Source organism: Anopheles ziemanni, chromosome 2 (genome assembly GCF_943734765.1).
Source record: "Anopheles ziemanni chromosome 2, idAnoZiCoDA_A2_x.2, whole genome shotgun sequence".
Classification (NCBI taxonomy): Eukaryota; Metazoa; Arthropoda; class Insecta; order Diptera; family Culicidae; genus Anopheles; species Anopheles ziemanni.
In genome coordinates, this window is record NC_080705.1 from 39,167,896 (window position 1) to 39,189,025 (window position 21,130).

Genomic DNA, 21,130 nt, shown 5'->3' on the forward strand with positions numbered 1-21,130 from the left:
AGTACCACGAGGGGACACGATCACCTAGGCGTGATCATGTATCGAAAACCGCTTGGCTCTCGATTCGCGTGCGTGTGCGTGGTTCGTTTGCAAATGGTCAGCCTATAGTGTGCGCGAGAGTAAACTTACGCGGCAGCAATTATTGAAAACCCAAAGACATAGCTAATGTCACAAAATTGCTAGAACTGCACAGCAATAGTTATTTGATTAATGTTTACCATTTGACATACCATGTACAGATGTATAAATTAAAAAAAAAAAACAATATTATAACGCGTTTGAATTTGTGTCTTTGGCGTTTGAAATTGTTAATTGTAATGTAGAATAAAAGCAGACAGCCGAGGGGTTACGCCGGGGAAAACATCGATTCCCTCGACGGCGTGGGTTCGAATCCCAACTGAGACCGTACAGACTATCCACGTACACAAACTATAAACAGACGAGTAAGCCCCACATAGGGTAGGCATTACCGAAGACGGGTCGTTACGCGAAATAAGAAAACCTTGTAATAATAACATTACAATAATATACCAATATGCTAACCAATTGTAAAGTTTATTTTAAATTCAAGTCTATTGATACGATTTGCAAAAAAAATGTTGTCAGCCTTGCATTGCATTTTCCCATAATGTACGTAAATATTCTCATGCAGGGAAAAGCTCTGTCTTGTTTGGTAATCAATTCAATAGTCTCTCTCTCTCTCTCTCTCTCTCTCTCTCTCTCTCTCTCTCTCTCTCTCTCTCTCTCTCTCTCTCTCTCTCTCTCTCTCTCTCTCTCTCTCTCTCTCTCTCTCTCTCTCTCTTTGCTTGCTATTTTCAATCCAAATTTAAGCTTATTTGGTACAAAGTGCGCAACTTTGCCCCATCTCACACCGGAGGGTACTAGCTCTAGAGCTGAAAGTCGCATTTGGTGTCTGGGGAACGTTCAAAGATGGAAACGGTGTGCGCACTGCAGCAGCGGCCGTAATAAATAATATTGGTGTTGGCAGGCAGTGGAACGGTCAACGCCGGGCAGCAATTTTAATGTGCTTCTCCACCGTACGTAGGGGTACGCGACTCGTTTTGCGTTTCGCGATTGTGCCTTAATCCGAGGAGTTTGTCGAACCGATGCTATACTAGCTAAACGATCCGGTCCAGCTGCTGCCTTTCGTTGCAGCCGCCAAAGGTTATTGACAGGCTCGCAGAGCCAACGGATACTTGACCGTAGGTGTGGGTCTCCGGACTGAGTGCGAATTGGCTTTGGCGAATGTTTTATGACTGTTTATGGCCCGTGGCGCTAGCATTCTAGGCTTCCAACATGATATGTTGGGCGAATGCCGTGGTATATAGCTAGGTAACGTATGTTCACACATGATCGGTGTCTGCAATATTTGCAGCACATTCAACATTTCACCAAAAAAATCGAACGCTTCCCAACAACACATCGTTAAAATACTTCTTCTTTCTGGAACAGGAATGGTACACAGGACTAACACACCGTCAAAACATCTAGCCTAGCAAGAAAAGGAACTTGTATCACTTTACATCCAACCACCAGATAAGACATCTGTGCCTAGCAACGTGTTTCCACTTCAGAATCTTATGCATCTTTTCCACCGAACGCTTTGAGCCACATCACTCTACTTCACAGTCAGTTCCAAAAGCACCGGAAAACATGTTACGCGTATCCCGGAATTCTTCAATTTCCTGTCCATTATCTAAAAGTTTTTCCTGTCCCACCAGGCCACAACACGGGGCGATTCGATCGTCGATTCTCATCTGTTCCGTTCTGCTTCCCGTTTATCCATACACATCACATGCTGCCTCTTCTGTGCTCGGGGCTTTACTTCCGTGCAGTTACGAGACGCCTACCGACCGGCTGCCCGGTCCCTTCCGTGGAAAGGCTATACACACTTTTCCAAAGGTTTCACATAGCGCCGCTAACGGTGCAGAGAGTGAGGCACGGTATACCTGAACCGAGACGAAAATATGCAATTGCGAAAATGTTGTACCATGCATCCGACATGGACGGTGGTGAGGATAGTACAGCCTGGTTTATAACCTTTCCCTCTTTCTGTCTTTCTTTCCTTTGCCCATTTCCCGGCCATCTCAGCGGAACCGAGATTTCTTCAATGTTTTGATTGCATGCTTATTTTCCCCTGCTACCAGAGAGAGATAGAGAGAAGGGCATCAGGTTTGGCTCGTAACATTGCTGTAAAGATCAAGGAAATGCGACGACGAAAACATAAGCCTCGCCGCGAAGTAGCTCGAGAAAGTTATGAAGTGATTGACCCCATGGGGCGATCTCCTTCCCGCTCTCGTCTCTCACTCTTTCCCGTTTTGAGGTTCATCTTGGTTGCTTGGACTTTCGCAACTCCTTCCCAAAGCGGGAAGCACGATACAGGTGGAAGATTTAGTTTTTCTCGCCGCAGAAACCGGCAGAAATGCTTCACTTCCTGGTTCCTCGTGTGCCTTTGTGCCAATGGCGAAAAAGGTTGCACAACGCCGTCATCCGCAAAGAGTCCATCGTCTAGCATGGCTGAAACATTTACGGACCGAGAAACAGCAACCTACCGACCAACGTTTCACACCATGCAGAGAAAAGAGATCCAGGAAAGAGAACCGGTGACCTCACCGCACCTGAATGCAACGACAACAGCGATGCATATGCACCGAATGCACTTCAGGGGGCGGGGTGCGCACACCGAGTCAACCGGCTTTTTGCGTTATTCATGCGACTCAGAGATGTTCCTCGTCGTTGCCACGGATTGCATTTCAATCGCGGGGTGTGCTTTGTGTAACACTTTCTCCCAAAACGCAAAAACCATCGCTGCTGAGGATGGTGATGGACGCTTGCTTACGTGCGATCAGATTCCATCGCTCCCACTCCCTGCAGTTGCCACAGGTCGGTTGCATCGCATCGGTCGAGTGTCTTTCTTTCACCGATACGGAAGGCTTTTCGGTGCATTGGAGGGCAGAAAAAAAAACTCCCCCGGGCACCGATAATGGCATTTAATAATCAATTGCGCTTTCGTTAGGCAATAGATCAAGCGGGAGTGGGCTAGGTGTTAGGTGAGCTTAACACGACAGGAAAACACGGGTGCCTCTGTTACACTCGATGCATAGGAAAAAAGTGATCACCATGGCATACAAGTACACGGGGAAGCAAACCACATACTAATGCACGATCGCACACCGTCTGTGTGTTACATATTTCGCCTAACCAACAATCTGCACGAGGAATTATTTCCCGTCCGCCAAATCGCAAACAGCGACATCAGACCCTACAACCGCAGACCGGCACCGGGAAGTGAAAAATATGGCGCACGCAGCTTTCTTCTTTCCAAGTCTAATCACGCCTCTGGACGTTCGCTGGTTGCGTTGTCAGGCGCCCACCAAACCGGCGACGATAGTTTTTCACACTCACTCAGTTACGCAATTGAACCACGAGGAGAGCACGCGAAACCGACAACGCAACTGTCAGCAAGCAAGGCGCACAATTTATTACGACGCTGCAGTCGCGAGGCCGTTTTTGGGGAAGGCCTATTGAAAGTCTAATGCACCAGAAGGAGAGTTTTCCAAACTCGTTCACCATTTGAACATCGGCATAAGCCTATTGCGTGTGAACATACCCTTTGGAGAGTAAATAAATTGAATTCGGTGCTACATACTCTTGATCACAAAAACGCAAGCGTGAGTATTTCCACGTATTTTTCCGTCCAGTAAAGTATTTTCAAAACTCTTGAGGTCCTCAATTTTAAGTTACTTGTGTGACACAAATAGAACTAACTTATGGTTTTTTGTGGTTACCTTAACATTAGGAGCAATGGCGTTCAATAATTCAAATTAATTTGGTATACCTAATATTTCAGGAACCAGATTTGTTGACTCACAATCAGTGTGATGGAGTGGCATCAAAATACACCAGTACGATTCGGAGTTTTTCTTTATGCGACCAGGCTGTAAAATATCATCAGTACCACTTTACAACATGACATAGTGATGCAGGTCTTAACATTTATAACCTTCTTCCAATTTCTTTCTACCATTGAACTTACTCGGGTTGAGAAATCAGGACTGAAATCAGACTTTTAAAATCTTTTTTCCGGATGTGAAGAATTATATCGGTCGATTGAAAGAATCAACAGAAATAAGTTAAAAATGTATATGGACTTCCATCGCACTGCACTACAACTTTGAATTTACAGCCATATACTGGCTTTTACAGCTCTATAACATCACGTCCTCTTTGGCAGCCAATTGCACCTGGAACTTATATGATCTCCACCGATGCGTTTGAAATCTTGCCCACTCTAATCCCTGGTTGCCACCCAGCGACCCAGAAGCCCAACGTAATCGATTGAACCACTCTACATCTTTATGGCCGTTGGCTTCGCACGGCGTCTTTCTCAAACATGGTGCGTGCAGTAGCTTCAGAACACAGAAAAGCGCTCCAAAATTCTGCTCTTTTGTCCAAACGCAATCGAATGCGTCTCCCAACGACGACATCTGTCCATGGTGCACCAGTTTCCACCAACGGAGCGTCATTATGAGGGCTTCCTTTTGGTTCGCCCGTCCTTTGGTCTAAAGAAATTTCGTCCTCCGGTAGAGGTAGAGGTGTGTAGAAGTTTTCCCGGTATGTACCCACGATCTCAATCTCGCAGGTATGCGTGCTTCAGCCGAAGGATCGCCATTTTTACCAGGTACCATAAAATGATGCCATGCGTGGTGCGTTGATTCCTACGGGTGTTTGCAGTGCGGCTTGGTTCTACCCTACCGATATACACACACCGAAACAAAGTGCGGGTGTATGTACCTTTTGTCACCCGTAGGCTTTGTGTTTCTTTCGTTCTCCCTTTCTCGTCACCGGTGGCCCATTAGGTCGTTTAGTCAACCGTGTCCTGGAATCCTGAAAACGGATCTAGTCGCGATCGAAAAAGAACAAACCCTCGCTGACGCTTGAAAAAAAACCATTGAAAAGGAATCCTTGTCTGTGTTGGTTGGTTTGCAATAGGATTCTTCCTAGAAGCTAGGTAGGACGACACGTGATGGCAACATATCGGCATTGGGTTCTGGGATTCTACCTAGAGAACCCAACCAGAAGAAAAGGTGCAACGGTGTGCCTTTCTTCACGGGCACAGTTCTTCGTAGCAGTAGAAGTGCATCGCGAGGTTCGTAGCCATGTGCAACCTCTCCTTTCGCTCGAACTTCAGAACGGCCGGTGGCGAGAAGGTGAAGGAAGCCATCCCTAACCTAGGCGAACACGCAGCGGGCAGGTAAGGATTGATCGATGTCGTGAACGATCGCGTGGTAAGGGGGAAGAGAGACCGGGTGCAAAGTGTTCCCATATTTACACGCCGATATCGAATGTACCGCAACCTATCCTTGGCATGGGAAGGTAAACTTTCCGCCGTCTGTCGGCTGAGGAAGTCCGAACCACCTTCTGGCAGGGTGAAGTTTCACTCTCTGTATGACGGTGGTGGTGGTGGTGGTGGTGGTGAACTTACACAACCGAAGTAAAGATCGAGGAAACATGCGCTTTAGCCAGCGCGGAAGCGCATACACAATCGGTACTGAGGACATACCGACCATACAATAACTGATCCCGAGGGCTGAGGAGTCGGAGGACTCGTTCTCGCAGGCAAACGATCGCCGGCAGCATGCCAAAGAAAAACAACCGTCCCAACAGTTGTTTTCTCTCACAACAAGCAAAACCACCGAGAAGAAACCCCGATGATCGGGATCATATACGGGGGTGTTGTGTCGTGTCGAGTCTGGGATTCGCCTTCACTGATGCTTGGGATGGGAAATGTTGAACATCTGCAACAGCGGATTTCAGCGTTTTTCCTTTCCTTTTAACTTAACTCTCAATACTCGTTCTTCCTCTTTTTTGTCTGCCCACAACAACTCAGGCAGAGAGATCTCTCAGGAGTCTCACACCGATCCCGCATGCGGGAAGGAGAAGCCTACACCAGATCAGATCAATCCGGGAAAGGTTGTACCCATATCCGAGTGTGGGTGAATTTTATTGCCGCAATAATAAACGGCAGCAGCGTTCTCTCCACAACAAGTCCTAGAAAAGGAACGACACATGGTATGGGGTATATAGACAGGACCTTCTTTTTTGTGTCTCAAATTTATTTTCCCACAGTTTCTACCCACATTCAACGAGGGGTTCTGGATGTCGGAGGCTGCAAGCGATAAGCTACCTTCTATCCCAATCCCAAATAAAGGGGAGAAGCGAGCTTCGATCTTGAATCCCACATCGTATCTTTCTCGGCGCACCAGAGCTCCTTCTCTAGCTGATAAAATGCGAAGTGTACTCACGCTTGGGGCGTGAAAAATTACCACACACTTGCAGCTCGCTCGAGGAGGCGTGAAAGTATAATTATTTTTGGAACCGACAACCCGGTGGCATTTTGGGAAAATAACTTTGCCTCATATGTCCATCCGTTCCTATTTAAAACCAGCCTCAGCGGGGGATGCTGAAGTGCCGCCGCAAGGGGGAGGAATACCACATTCCTTGCGGCTATCTGACTCGCACTTAAAAATCTTATCTTTTCGAACATTGACCCAGGCTTGGAGGAGTCTGTCCTCGTGTTCTTGGAAGAGTACAGAACACGAAAAATATTAATATTTCCACCGAGCGCGTGCTACGAATGAAACCGACTTTCAGTTCATACGACAGGTTATTTAGGGGGAACTAAGACATACAATTTTAAAGGTCGACCAGATCGAAAGATCACGTTGGATGATAGGAGTGGTGGTGGTGAAAGGGGGCCCAAGGCAACATACATTACCACCAAATGTGTAACATTAAACCAAACAAAGCTTCTTACATTACATTCCGGTCGAACGGTTCTGGCACACCTTACCACACTCACCCTCTCCCATTGCTTCCATCGCTCCACCTTGGCACCGGAGAGTCCGGGAGTTGCTCCACTAATCGAATCAGCGCGACGTGTTCTTACGCATCGGAACTGGGAGGAATTAATTCCATAAACCGCTCGTGGCGTTCGATTTTAAGTGAAATTGATGAACGGGGGCGCGCTCGCACACACTCTCGCGAATACTCCCGAATACCCAGAAAGACACGATACGATATCCACGCGACAGTGGAGTTCCTTGTCCCATTGTGACTGTAACTTTTTCTGTTAGCTGCTTATTAAATTTATGCTTATTTAATTAAGCTTATCTAATTTTCCTTCATTTCACACCCTAGCCACTGTAGGCTTTTCTTCTTCACTTTAATTCAATTTGGAATTGACACCGTGCGGTGTTTTGTTGCCATTTACGATCGTACCTCGACGACGAGGTCCTAGAACTCTCCCTTCAGCAGGTTCTTTATTCACTTAGCAGATGAGGTAATAAGTACAAACTAATTGCAGTTAATCTAATAAATAATACTGTTCGGAGCAGTGCCCTCTTCACAGAGACGTGGGCGTTAATTGAATGATCTATTACTGATAGACAAGACGTCGGTAACAAATTGAATTCCAATCGTTGGTCTAATTAAATTTTCTTCTATCAATGTCACTGTATCAAAAAACAATGGCGGCCAAATTAGAACTTCGTGTTGCGACTCGGGTGGCATTGAAATCACGGGATGGCGATCGCATTAAAGCTGTCGAAGGAAAACTAATGCACGATTGGGTCGTAAATCCTCGGCCGTTTGGAAGCTGCACCAAAAACCAGCGGCTTAACTGAACCAAAAGCAATTGCGCCCTCCCCGCACGAACACACTGACATTAGGCCGTCTCTGGGCGGCTCTTCAATGCCAATCCAATTGCGTTAGGGTTGCTCTGGTCGCTGTGCAATGTGCAATGTCCTCCCCTTCTCTCCTCTCAGTTGTCCTCCTCTACCGCAAATCTTTTCCATTGCTCCCCCGAAGACTCTTCTGGCGTTGTTCTTTCGCGTCGTCGTCCAACGTTGGAAGATGCAAGAAGAAAACCACCACCACATCCACCCAAACTTAAGATCGCACCGACGGCGAGAGGGACGGTGGTAAGTGGGAAGGGGTGATCGGCTAAAGACATTAAGTGGCGTCCACGAACGCCGGCTTAGAGCACGCTCTGCAAGCAACCAAACGGTTTTGGCGGTCCAAACAAAATCTTGGTCATGGTCAAACCGTTCCGTGGCGGTGGTTCACGCAACCCCCACGACACTCTTCTCATTCTCTCGCTCTCTTGTCCCATCTCTTTCCTGTCCAGATGGATTTCGTTTCTCGAGGCAAGCGGGGCTCGGTGCCGCGGTTTTAGGAGGTGTACTCTCTAACACCCCACAATTGCAACTTCCACTTGGACATCCGCTCGCTTCATCCGACGAACTTCGGCCCTCAGCCCGGACCGTGGTTGCGGTTTTGATCTCGGTCAAATGCACCGCCACGTCTCACTCCCCCTGTCCCTTAGGCGAAAGAGACCTCACGTCGAGGCAGAACATAGACGAGGGAGCTACAAATCCGTTGGCCATAAAATTGCCATTCGTTTGAATGTCGCCACTGAATCAATTTCGATCGGGACCGTTTCGGTGGCTCCCTCCCTATTACCCTCGTGAATGCTCATCTCAAAGATGACCCCAAGACGAAAATGGTATGTGACGTTAATTGTGACGTTGACTAACCCATCTTTAATTCCCAAGTAAAGCCTGCAAGCCTTTAAGTAAAAAAACACCACGTTTAATTTAAGACAAAAAAGTCAACTAAAACACAACGCTCAAGGACTCCATCTACACCGTCATAATCGTCATCGACGGCGAGGTAGGCCAACACCACGACACACCGCCACGGCGCAAATGTAATGCATTTTGTATGCAAATGATTGTTGCAACACGCGGAGCAGCAGGGTGGCCAGCGTTCTAGCATTGGGGTGGCAAGCATTCTAACGGGCGGATCGTATATCTTCGAACGATACTATTTCTGCGCCAAGAAGGTTCATTGCACGGGCAACGGCATAATGGTGTATGTCGATGGAAGATAAAGAATAATTTCCATAATGACCTTTAGAGTTATGCTTTCATCGATTCGACACCACCGAAAGCATTACAATACATGCCGGCAACATCTTGGCAAATCCCGGGCTGAGGCGTTTTTTTATTTTGTTGAATGCGAAACCTTTCTTGATAATCTTTTTTCAATATTGTGAATTGTTTCCAGAGGGGATTTTTTTGTAATTTATAAAATTGGTAATAGAGAGAATTAAAATTATCAAAACTGATCGGAGTATTCAAAAGTTCAAGTTTTATAAAAATGTTGATTAAATTTCAATATCTGTCGGATACAAATGTATGAGGGTTTACATTGCTACCCGACAGATTTGGCATAAAGCCTGTCTCATAGTAAATTGAGCCAAAGAAAGCGCGCTACTGTGGCGCCTCTAGTGGCGTCAGCCGGAAACTAATATTTTTAGTAGTATTAGTAACTTGTAACAATGAAGATGTGAAAGTTTCAGACCTGTACTATTGTTTTTCGCTAAATGCCGTATTTTGGAAATTGAACGACCAAAAATAAATCCGCACAAATTACTGGAGCGCCGGTGGAAAGATTGACAAGGCCTGGAATCCATAATAAAAGCAAAGAAAAATTAAAAGTATTTTTCTTTTGTACAGTTATACATAAGGTTTGTTAAAAAAAAAGGTTTTTACTTTTTGCGTGATCCCTGTTCGTATAAATTCACATACTTTTTTTGCCGATTTTTCGACCTGCCATTATTCTACGGTTGTCTTAGAGTGGTACAGGGCCAATAAGATTCACTTTGTACCAAAACCAAATTTCCCAGAGTTCGCCTCATCGAAAAACACTGGGCAGTCTCAAAACTTCGTCTTAGACAAACTGGTGGAATAGTTACAGATGTTCTTGGCAAGAGGAAATGAACGGAGGCTGCGAAAACGGTGTCCCATTCCACGACATGGGCGTTAATGCAGGAAACAAAAACAAAATACGTGAATTTAAAAAAACAGGGAATACGTAAATAGTAACACCCTATTTTTATAACACACTTTATGTAAAACTGTACCAGAGAAAAATACTTTTCATTTTTTTGTTTTTTGTTTTAATGGGTTCCCGGTCTTTTCAATTTGCTCAGTTGCCTTGGTGCTATAGTTATTTGTGCGGATTTATTTTTGGTCGTTCAATTTCCAAAATACGGCATTTAGCGAAAAACAATAGTACAGGTCTGAAACTTTCACAACATCATTGTTACTAGTTATTAATACTACTAAAAATATCAGTTTCCGGCTGACGCCACTAGAGGCGCCACAGTAGCGCGCTTTCTTTGGCTCAATTTACTATGAGACAGGCTTTAAAATACAATGTTTTTTAAACTGCTTTAATTTATTTGCTTTCGACCCCATCCTCTCACGTTTCCACCTACCCCCGTCCAATCATTACATGATCAGATGAATTGTTACACAAAACTCTCATTGCCTCATTGCAAAAGAGTAAGCGTTATTTTTAAACCCGTTAACACCTCGGCGCAACATTTTCCTCAAACTCTTCCCCTTGATATTGCTAAATAATTAAGCAGGCGCTAACAGCATCCGCCAGGGCAAGGTTAGCATTCGAAGTGTAAATAAACACGCGTAAGCGATCATTTCCACGAGCAAAGAAGCATTCTTGCATTCCGCTAGCGTCGGAGTCCTATGGCCGGTGGGGCTCCTTGGGGGGGCACGCATTGCGTCACATTGGTTTTGGTCCGGGGCATGGACACGTGCGGAGGCGATCCTCCCGATGACACCCGAACGGTGGTGCTAGGTTTGCCATTCGCACCAAAGGGGACACAGCACGACTCCAAGCGGAGGAGGAGGGTTGTGCCTTTTTTTACTAAACGTTTTCGTCTCTTATCGAAATCGATCATCGACGCACGCTGGTTTTGTTTGTTTGAAGCTAATTAATTCCAAGGGTACTAATTAGTTCGCCGCCTGCGGGCATGGCTCTTTTTTGGTCTTGCCCGGCGCTGCTCGAGAAAGGCGGTGCAGCATCCATGTTGAAGGTCACCGTCCTTTTCTGCGGCTTGGTGGACCAACTGTTCCATATCATGTGACACGTTTCTTAGACGGATGAAAGAAAAAATATAGAATTGATCGTCACTCAATTGGCAGCTTCCGAAAGGGTACTGACTTGTTCCAGTGCAAGTGTGTGTTTAGTAACCGGCCAAATGTTACACATAGAACACACCACTGATTACACACCACACACACGCGTCCCGGCGGTGGTGGTAGAAAAAGATCAACTTCCATTGCCCGACCAAATTGCGAGATGTCGTTACCTTCACATGGGTGGCGGCGTTACGCTGGCCGCGCCTTTCGCCGCCCCTTCGCGCCCCAGGACGCCACGACATGCGCCGCTGCTGGGAGCATTAGGTGAGAAGATTATGTTGAATGCCAGCCGCAGCAGTCTGGGCGCGAACTCTGGCAATGCAATTGACCTCGCAACACTCCACCACTACCCCACGCTGGCGCGCTCGTGAACCCTCCTGCCCCCCCGCCTTCGTCCAAACAAATCTGAAAAGCCGCGTCCATTTTTTTTGCTCCCTCTCCCGCTCTCTCACAGTTTTCGTGGCCGTCGGTTTCGGCCTGCCTTCCACACAACCATGAGCATTGCGATACCTCAACATCGACCCGGCGTGGGAGAGGCGGGGTGGGGGGGGGGGGGGGGGGATGTCGGTGTGGCGTCCAATGTCACGTTGCAACACGTGCTCGCGGGCGCCGCCAGCCGGTCATTCGGACGCTCTTTCCCTACCCCTTCTTCTTGGCTCAAGCTCTCTCTTCACCGGGCGGTTTCTCTTCGACAGCGTCAGGAGAAGGGATGCAGTGTTGGCGCATTTTGTTTTACTCTTGCTGGTCCATGCAACACGTCATAATTGTCTCAAGTTATGCTGGTTTTACATGCAGTTTGTAATGTACATTTTATTTTTCCTTTAAATCGACAGTTCATAATTTATGATTTTGTTAAAGTAGGTAAAACAATTTCAATCAATTTCTGATGTGCAATGGTTAGTTGCTGCACAACATAGAAAATAAATACAAATCAATAAATAAGAAACTTAAATTCTAGTCCACAACAGCACAAGTCCTTGGAATTATTACAACAACGTAATCAAGCTTCATCGTTACCACAATTGGAAAACCTTCATTTTGGAGCGCTTCAAATCACGACATACTGGAGAGCATTACTGACCTAGGTTCCGATCCGATTCGTTCGAGATCCGCCTGGCGACCTCACGGGAATCACGCTTGACCCAACACCATCGGTCCAAAGCCGAGGGCCACCGTTTTTTTTTTTCGGTGGCCAGTGGCCATAAAAGAACCACGTGTTCTAATTTTCGGATACCCTCCGCATAATTTTCCTTTGAGCCACGGAAAGTTTCCATTGGCGAACGCGAGGTACACTGCATGAAAAGCGGTCTCGGTTTCGAATTGGATGGTGGTCTCTCACTTACTCTCTCTCTCTCTCTCTCTCTCTTCATCTGGATTTCCTCCTTTCCGGACCAGCCCATCCCCTTCCGGGCCCAACCAACGATTGCATTGTGGTCACATATTGAGGTCAGAGAGCATATGGCAAAGGCAATCCGAGGCACATAAAACCAAAAAAAGGAAGGAAAAACGGTGGCACCACCAACGCCATCCACCCGTCGTCGTCGTCGTCGTCGTTGCGGCAGCATTGTTGCGATTGGTGAGAAAAATCGCCGAGTAACAACAAGCAGCAGCAACAAACAGCAGCAGAAAACAAATGAAATTTAACGAGAGTAGAAAAGAGCCAGTTCACGATCCGCGACAAGAAGCATCGCAATCCGTTGGGGTGGAGGGGAGGGGGGGGAGGGGGGAGAACCACACCTGGGGACCACAATCTTCGCCGGCAAAAGGGTAGGTGAAGGTGACACCAAATAGCTAAACGAGGTGGACAGGAGAGGGAGCGGGATGGAGAACGAGAGAAACAGTGGCCGCCGCCGTCGTGTAAAGGCTACTCATTGAACCATAGTTTTCAAGGTTTCAGTGTTCCAGTTTGCCGCACACCAACCGAAGCCTGTGGTAGTTGAAGTTGCAGTTGGCAATTTGCTGAATTAAAATCGCTGCTCTGTATGTGTGTTTGTGTGTGCGGCTATGAATGAGCCAACCACCGTGCTTTACGATCCTTCGCAAGAGCCTGAGAATTTAAGAATTTGTGAAGAAAAAGCCGAACCTCTCAAAGGAGCACCGTAAAAAAAACGTCGAGACGCAAACCAACCGAGCACCCTTGAAGCATCTCTTCAACACTCGAGTGATAGAGAGAGGGGGGAGATTAATCTTAATTTCTAGCAGATACGGTAATCGGCTCAACTTCAAGCAACAAGGTGGTGGTGGCAGTGATGCAGTCTGGAACTACTCGTCACGCGATCAATCCAAGTGCAAGCATCGACTCCGGTCCCCAAACCCTCATTGGAGTCTCCCGAATAACCTTTCACGGTCTGGCGAAGGTGGCCAGGGGTTGAACGTCGCAAAGGGGCCAAAGGGTGAGCTTGTGCACGCGCCAAAAAAGTCCCCCCCTTTTGCCCGGAGGACAAGAATCGATGTTTCGTTTTCCGTATGGACGCGTGCCTGAAAAGCTACACCATCGGAGACGTTTGTTAACTCGAGAAGGCACGAGAGGTACCAACCAAGAAAAATAAAAATGGAAACAGGGAGTGTGCCACCAAGAATTGCGGAACGAACGACGCGCGTCCCCTTCAGAAGGTTAAGAGACCGGTGGTGGCCAGCCAACCGGGCGAAACCGACGCTCGGTTTTTCCTCAAATACCGACACATCCGACGGCAGCGTGCCGTCGCATATAAAATTGTAACGCACGTGGCAAATGGAGGAAAAATTTATGCGAAATCGCTTCACTGACTCACAACATTGCGATGCGTTTTCTTTTTTCAATTCTCCTCCGTTTGGCTTGCTGGACGTAAACTTTCCCTCAAACATTCGCAAGATTTGAAACCGGAACCGTTGTGCCACGAGCCATCCGGAGAAGGGTCTTGGGGAAGCAGTTGCACCTTTTTTAATTGGTCAAAAATAGGGACACCAGTCCCAGGGCCGACCCCTCGAAGGGCATAATATCTCAGGGAAGAGATTCTCGTGTTTCGCAACCCGGAACGTACGTCCGAAGCAGTTAGTCGTGTGCCCGATGCGGTAAATGTATAGATTTCATTGGATTAGCACAAGGTAAAAAAAAAAGAAACGAGACCAAGAACAAAATCCATCGGAAGAGATATCGTTGCGGTCGGTTGAATGCACGGGTGCCGGATGCCGCATCGAGGGCAACCTTGAGAAGAAATCTGAAGCGTAACATGAACAAGGATACACTAGTATTGGGGGGAGGGGGACTGCTGAGTTCTAGCGCGTTAACTAATTGCTTTTTATTATATAGAACTGCACAACTGAGTGACTTTCCCGCTCGGTCCAGCGTCCAAAAGCTTATTTAATCTAATGTCTTGGTTCTTTCTACGTGATATGTTTGCAAACATTCCTTACAAGCTGGGTCAAATAACTATTTCAAATAAATAGAACCTTGTCAAATGAAGCCTTCGTTCAAGGGAGTGCTACCTGCCTCAATGCACAATAGCAAGCATTGCACATTGGTCATCGGAACAAACGCCGAAGTGAACGTGTGGGAGGTGGTGCTGTGTTTGTTGGCACAAATCTCGTCAAAGTGGGCAACTAATTCCATTTGGGATCCGTTCGTCCATTGGTTCGCCAATCGGAATGGCTACGCCGAGGCTGCAGTTTGGCAAGGGGACCGAATGAACATGCGGCATAACGTAGGAACTTCGACTACGAACCCTCAATTAGGTGGCGCGCACAAACGCAGGGCTTGAACGTGATCGACAGAAATACACACACATGTATGTGGGGTCAGCGGAAGTTAGGCAGAGGCGGACGACGGACTTCTGCACCGAGGCTGCAAACATGCGCTACCCGCAAACTCCCATAACCTTGGGCGGCCCCCGATGAAACCAAACCACAATTATGCTGGTGCGCTGCGGAAAGACGGATACGGGGGGGTTAACAACTACTGTGCTCTAATTTGCGTTTGCGCTTTTACGTTGCTCCTCTACGATCGGCATGGAACGCTAATTTTATCTCGATTCTAGCCGCACCGTTTGACAAACACCGCCAAATCTGGCCAAACCACAAACAAACCGATGGAATGTGTTGCCACTGCTGGGATCAGTGGGAACTGGCGTTCAGCGCACACACACACACACAAAACCCGTGTTGGTGGTTAGCATGTACGTGAGAAATTGTTCATTTAATCATTCACAATAAACGGAAGGGAAGTTTTGCTGTACAAGCACGTTGGCTAATCGACATCATGTTGATAATAGACAGGCTCAGCACTCAACATTCCATAGCATAGTTGGTACGGTAGTTGAATCCAAAAGTTTGGAATATCTGACCCCCAAGGCCTGTCCGATCGGAGTCCTCAAAGAATCTCAGATAGGCTAAATCCATAATTTAATGGATAGGTTTGGTTTATTCGTCAAGCTTTCAAGTTTTGTTCTGTTACTCTAACTCGTCTGTATGCAATTTTCCCTACTTCTCAAATATCTGAACAAACATGATTAATATATTTCATCTTATCATAACAATCCACTACGTGGCTTATCAAAGTCTAAACATGTTTAGTTGCCAATGCAATGTATATTTTCCTTCTGACCTAAAGCTCCTTTGTCGATTGTGTGGCCCTTGGTTTGGCTCTACAGGCACGCAAGCCTGTTCGTTCCGGTCTCGCATGTAGCCCTGAAATCAATCCTGTACCAACAAGTCACCAAGATAATGCACAATGCAGCCAAGAACGTACGCTGGCCAGTGCGCGGCTTGGCGCGTTCTCAAGCATATTTAGTGATGTAATGAGTTCACGTCAGCTTCAACGCTACCGGACAGAACATGTTCGAACCGCCAGCGACGCGAGCGGTCGCAGAACAGGTTGTGCAGCCTGAAGCCGCTCCGTCCTCAGCATTTCCATGCTTGGAAACCGGACCCATTAAGAGATCCGCCTTCGCAAATGTCACAAACGACAAAAGAAGTCTGAACGCTCTCCGCAGTGATCGTGCACCGACGTGTCCACCACCGCTGTTATCAGCTCGCCCGGAGCTGTGTATCTGAAAATCGACGGCCGTCTTTTGGGTGTATGTATTTCGTCGTTTCACGCGAAACTGATATTGTTCCCACAGGGGTATTTCTCCTTTCCTTCCCTCTCCCTTCCTTCGGCAAACCATTGTGCCGGAGTTCCGCAAGCCCACTGTTTACCTACCTTTCGCGGTCCGCAAATACAAACTTCCGCAGCTTGAGATCACGCAAGACGATGCCCTGCTCGTGGCAGCTCTTGACTACTTCGCACATTTGACGGCAGAGTCGGCGCGCTTCCGGTTCACGGAGTCGTTTCCGCACGCGCACGTACGAATGCAGATCGCCCTGTCGATGTTGATGGCAGGAGAGAGACAATGAAAGAAGAAAAAGCACTTGTTACCTCCATTCCCGATCGCTGATGATTATCACAAAAGAAATTAGCACACTTACCTCCGACGGGTTGAACAGCAGATACGTCTTGTTGTTGTCTTGGATGACTTTGTGCAGCGGGTTGACGTGCGGGTGCCCTTCGAGCCGGAAGTGTGCCGTCAGCAGGTTCGAGCAGGGATTATTCGCAACCTGTTGAGCGTACGAAAATGGTATTTAGAAAAAATGGGCAAAAAAGTAACAATCTGCACTGGTGCTATTTATTACGGCTTTACCAATTTCACCCTCTCATTCGCGCCCACCCCTTATCTAGGCACGTACCAAAATTAGAAACACCGATAGATAAGGGTAGCACACGTTTTGCGAGAGTCATTTCTCGTGCTACGTGCTAAACAAACATGAGTCACCTAAACCCGAATCGCAAATCGTCAGCGACTTTAACCGATCGCAAAAGCCACTTTTCCCGTAAAATTCGTGTGTTTTATCTTTGCTTTGCGTCAACGGCTGAAGAAATAATACAAACACCTATCGATGCAATAAAATCATTGCTACTCTTAAATGAACGTAAACAGCAAAACAAAACGCTCGCTCATAAATCCTGTTTTACAACCGTGACCGTGAAATATTATATGTTTTCCTCCCATTAAGAAATCGTAAGTACAAAAACAATTCCGCCTCCAAATAAAGGATCGCGACTGACCAAAGCCTTTGTTCGCGAGTTATCCTTCAAAGTGCCGATTAGGGACATAATCGTAAAAAGGGAAAATTAATACAACAGGGAAATAAAAATATCTTTTAACGGTTTCAAATTACTGTCGCGTCTGGTCTGGGTTCGTACACTTTTACGACTTTGGATGGCATTCTAAATTATATTTGTGTGCATCGAAAATGGAAAAAAGATTACAGAAGGTAGTAAAATGTACTTCCAACCGTTCCTCTTCAGTTACGCTCCACAGCATGGCAGTGTGACATTAATATATTGATGGCACCTGCCGATCCTAAACCTGATCGCCACGGGTAAAGAGCTCACGTAGCAGAGCACGTTTTCCCTGGACTAAGGCTAAAGATTTCATCCCTCCGTCCACTGGAAGAAATGCCGGCTTTCGTGGACACTCTTTCTTTACCTTGCACACGAGCTCCCCGCGCGTTTTGATGTCGCAGCAGTGGTACAGATTGTTGCCTTCGACCGCCTCCATCATCAGGTAGCGACCGGCAAGTAGGACCGCGTTCGGCGGTGGCGGCGAAACGTTCGTCGAAATGGCATCGCGCTGCTGGGGGTAGGCGACCGGGGAACCGCCATTACGATACCGGTTCCAGGCGGCCGCGTACGGGTGTCCTTGAATGTTGCCCGATGGCTGGAGATGCGTCTGCTGCTGCTGATGCTGTTGTTGGTGCAGGTGATGCTGATGCAGATGATGATGGCTCCGCGAGCACTGCCGATGATACGGACACTTTTTGTGCCCGGAGCTGCTGCTACCGCTACTTGGACCATTGCTTCCGGGCATCGCCATCACCGTTCCACCCGTCGGCGCTAGTTGCGCCGAAACCGAGAGCAACCGGTTCAGCATGGCCGCGGCACTGGACGGGTGGGATAGCAACGCCGCCGACGAATGACTGCCGACCGCATCGCTGACCGTGTTAGCCACGCCGCCTTCGTCCACCACGGCGTTAACCGTCCCATCGGACGAGGGACCGTTCGGCATGAACAGCGGTGACGGTATCGCGGGAGGCATGATGCTAACCCCGGAGGTGGCGTGGGTGGCCGGCAAAAAACCTGCGATCGTGGCTGCACCGGCCGCGGACACCGGTTCGTCCGGTTTGTGGAGGCGAGGTAGTAGATCAGTGATATGCACCACCGTGGTGGTCGGTGCCACGATCGTGGTCGAATTGAGTGCACTCATTCTAGACGGCACTTGTTGTCAAACGAGAAACAACCACACACTTGATACGCTTCAAACAGGTTCAACGATTCTCAAACGGGTGCTAACTTAACAAAACTATTTAACGAACTCTTTATTTACACTACAAAAAAAAAAAACTATACACAACCGCGACACCTGTTTCGCACCGGATCACTACGTGCGTCACCTGAAGCGCCTGAAGTACGCACGATCGCTCACACTCACGAACGTCGTCGTGATCTGGCGCGGGTGGGTTTTTACTACTACTCTATATACTCAGCTTCCCGGTTGTACTATGAATCATCGGCGCCATGATGATGCACCCTTACGAAATTAGAACCACACTGTCCCGTTTAATTATTTCACACATAAACACCGCACGCACACGAATACACGTCACTTGTCACCTCTCCTTCTCCTCCTTGCGCGAAACCTTGTGAATGGGCTGGCCTTGCCGACGCCGAAATACACAAGCGCACACACAACCACGACGCCCTGTCACACACGGACACGTCGCTATCACAGGACAGGTGACGTCACAGGTCAGCACAGTGCACACATTGTTCTTCTCCGACTGCGTTATCACGAAACGACGAAACGACGAAACGTTTGTTTACTGTGAGGTTCACAAAATCGCGCACCACTAAATCCCAGTTGATGGTTTTCTCCTACTGCGCCATCTCGTTGTGCGCAATCAGCATGCTGAGATCCGAAAATGTACCGAAGAAGCAATCAAAAACCGGTAACCATGTTGATCGGCGATGCGTATTTTTCAGAATAGTTCAGCGAAACGAGCGTCTCAGAATGTCCTAGAAAGGAATCAAAAAAGTAAACTTAACATTAAAGATGATCTTCAGTTACTGTTAATAATTGAGGTAGAACAATTCAGGTAACTAACGATCAAAATAAGGTGCATGAACAGATCAGTGATAATCAATGCTTGCATTAATTCGGTTGGGACAACAGGTTCGCAGTAATATTGGCTAAATGTCTTTAGCCTATTAATTTCACAACAATGATGGCCAATTGAACAGAAAGCACATTCGGCTGTTGTACAACGCAGCGCGTGTTTCCCTGTGAAGCGTAGGAAAAAACGTAAGCGTAAGAAAAACCCCTTTTTAATTCAAATTGAATTGAACGCATCAACCAATAAAACACTTCATACACCAACGAGAAATAGAACAGTGCACGGCGTGGCGGCCAGTGCGGCTATTGATTCAATGCAATCCCGGAATTCCTGTATTTCACAATCCACAACTCGATCGAGGCCGCCTGACGAAAGGTCGAGCAATTTCTCGCCTCCAGTTTTTTTACGATCACAATGGCGCAATGACAGATAAGAATCGGGTGGCGGTTTGGGGTGGTACCGTACCCGACGATAGTAGTAAAGCATGAAAGAAGGCAGAGAAAAAAAACTGCAACAACGTTTCGCTCTTATCTTATCGTACTGTCCCTTTTGTCGTCAGGCGTTCCTTGCGAGTGGTGGGTTTTATCACAAAAATAGAAATAAAAGAACTAGCCGGGGAAGTGGCCGACGATGACGCGCTGGCACAAAGTGGACACCTCTCGCATGCTTGGATGGCGAAATTTCATCTACGTGATCCCCTCGCATCGAGTGCCCCAAGGGGGGGCAGGACACACATATTTCACTATTTATCTCCTCCGGAGGGTTGCACAAATGTGAACAATAGATAAGATGTTCAATCGCCACGATCGCACCTAGCTCCGCACAGATTGAACAACTTGTTCTCGTTTGTCCGTAAATCAGTATCGGTGACCATCAACCGGTGGCCATGAGGTCTGTCGTTGTCTCAGGACAACGTGTCATAGCTTTCGGTACGAACGGTGGCATCTTTCATGGCCACCTAGGTTCAGCATGTTTCGCTTCCACACGGCACGCTGTGTTCCCGTGAAAGGTGCACTGTCGTAACTATGGCAACGCCACGAAACAGGTCATGCAACGGAACTTATGGACCAATCAACTGGATTTTCCCGTACTTTCTCCCAGCTCGCCTTCTCTTGCCTTTCCTATTTCGGGTGCTTTCTCCGGCCCATCGTAATTACGCGAAGCTTCACATCACATAACGGGAGCATAGATTTTTCTTGCCATCGCAGCAAAACGGTGCCCTCACCACATTCTACGCATTTAACTAACGCATTCGGGAGGCGTCCCAAAAAAAAGGCAAACATCGCTGGTCAAATATTCCGCAGCTCACGGGTTGTTCGGTCATTGCTCCACGAAAGCGTCACACGAGCAGAAAACAATTTGGATCGAGTTGCATCGAAATGCGGCACCAAATGTGATTACAAATCAAACACAACCTTTTCGCTCAAAGCACTCTACGATCGCGTCTTGGGGTTGGCAACGAAGAAAACGAGTACCGCGTCGTTGTGCCAATCCTGCGCCGCACGCCGCACACGGTGCCATCGGTTTCCCCTATTTATTTTATTCTTGAAGGACCTATAAATCCTGCCGATGGTACGATAATTATTTGCCGTCGTGCACAACGTCGAACACTAGACGACCCATGCCCCTGGGTCTGTAACACTTTTCTTTGCGGTGCGTAAAAAAAGGATGGAAAAGGAACAGCAAAAGGAAGAGAGTGTACCAAACAATGACCAACGATAGTGTACGTGTGCATGGAAGGGATATAATATGCGCTTTCTTTATGCGGATCGAGATACAAAAAAAAACAAGGAAAAAACGCTGAAAAAAGAAACACAAATGTTCCACCTTTTTGCCACAAAACATCCTCTGCCACCTGAACTGTGTTGTACGTT

The 21,130-nt window shown here is 47.4% G+C and overlaps 1 protein-coding gene across 1 annotated transcript in view; it reads right to left on the bottom strand.

Annotated features, from left to right (window-relative positions):
• LOC131293535 (tribbles homolog 2) overlaps window positions 1–18,349 on the bottom strand; it is a 32,946-nt gene extending 14,597 nt beyond the window's left edge. The window contains exons 1-3 of the mRNA XM_058321611.1: window positions 17,573–18,349; window positions 16,512–16,640; window positions 16,246–16,406 (exon numbers count right to left, since the gene is read on the bottom strand). Of these exons, the coding sequence (XP_058177594.1) occupies window positions 16,246–16,406; window positions 16,512–16,640; window positions 17,573–18,349 (1,067 nt within the window). The remainder of the gene's footprint in view (window positions 1–16,245; window positions 16,407–16,511; window positions 16,641–17,572) is intronic.
• Window positions 18,350–21,130: the final 2,781 nt, after the last annotated feature.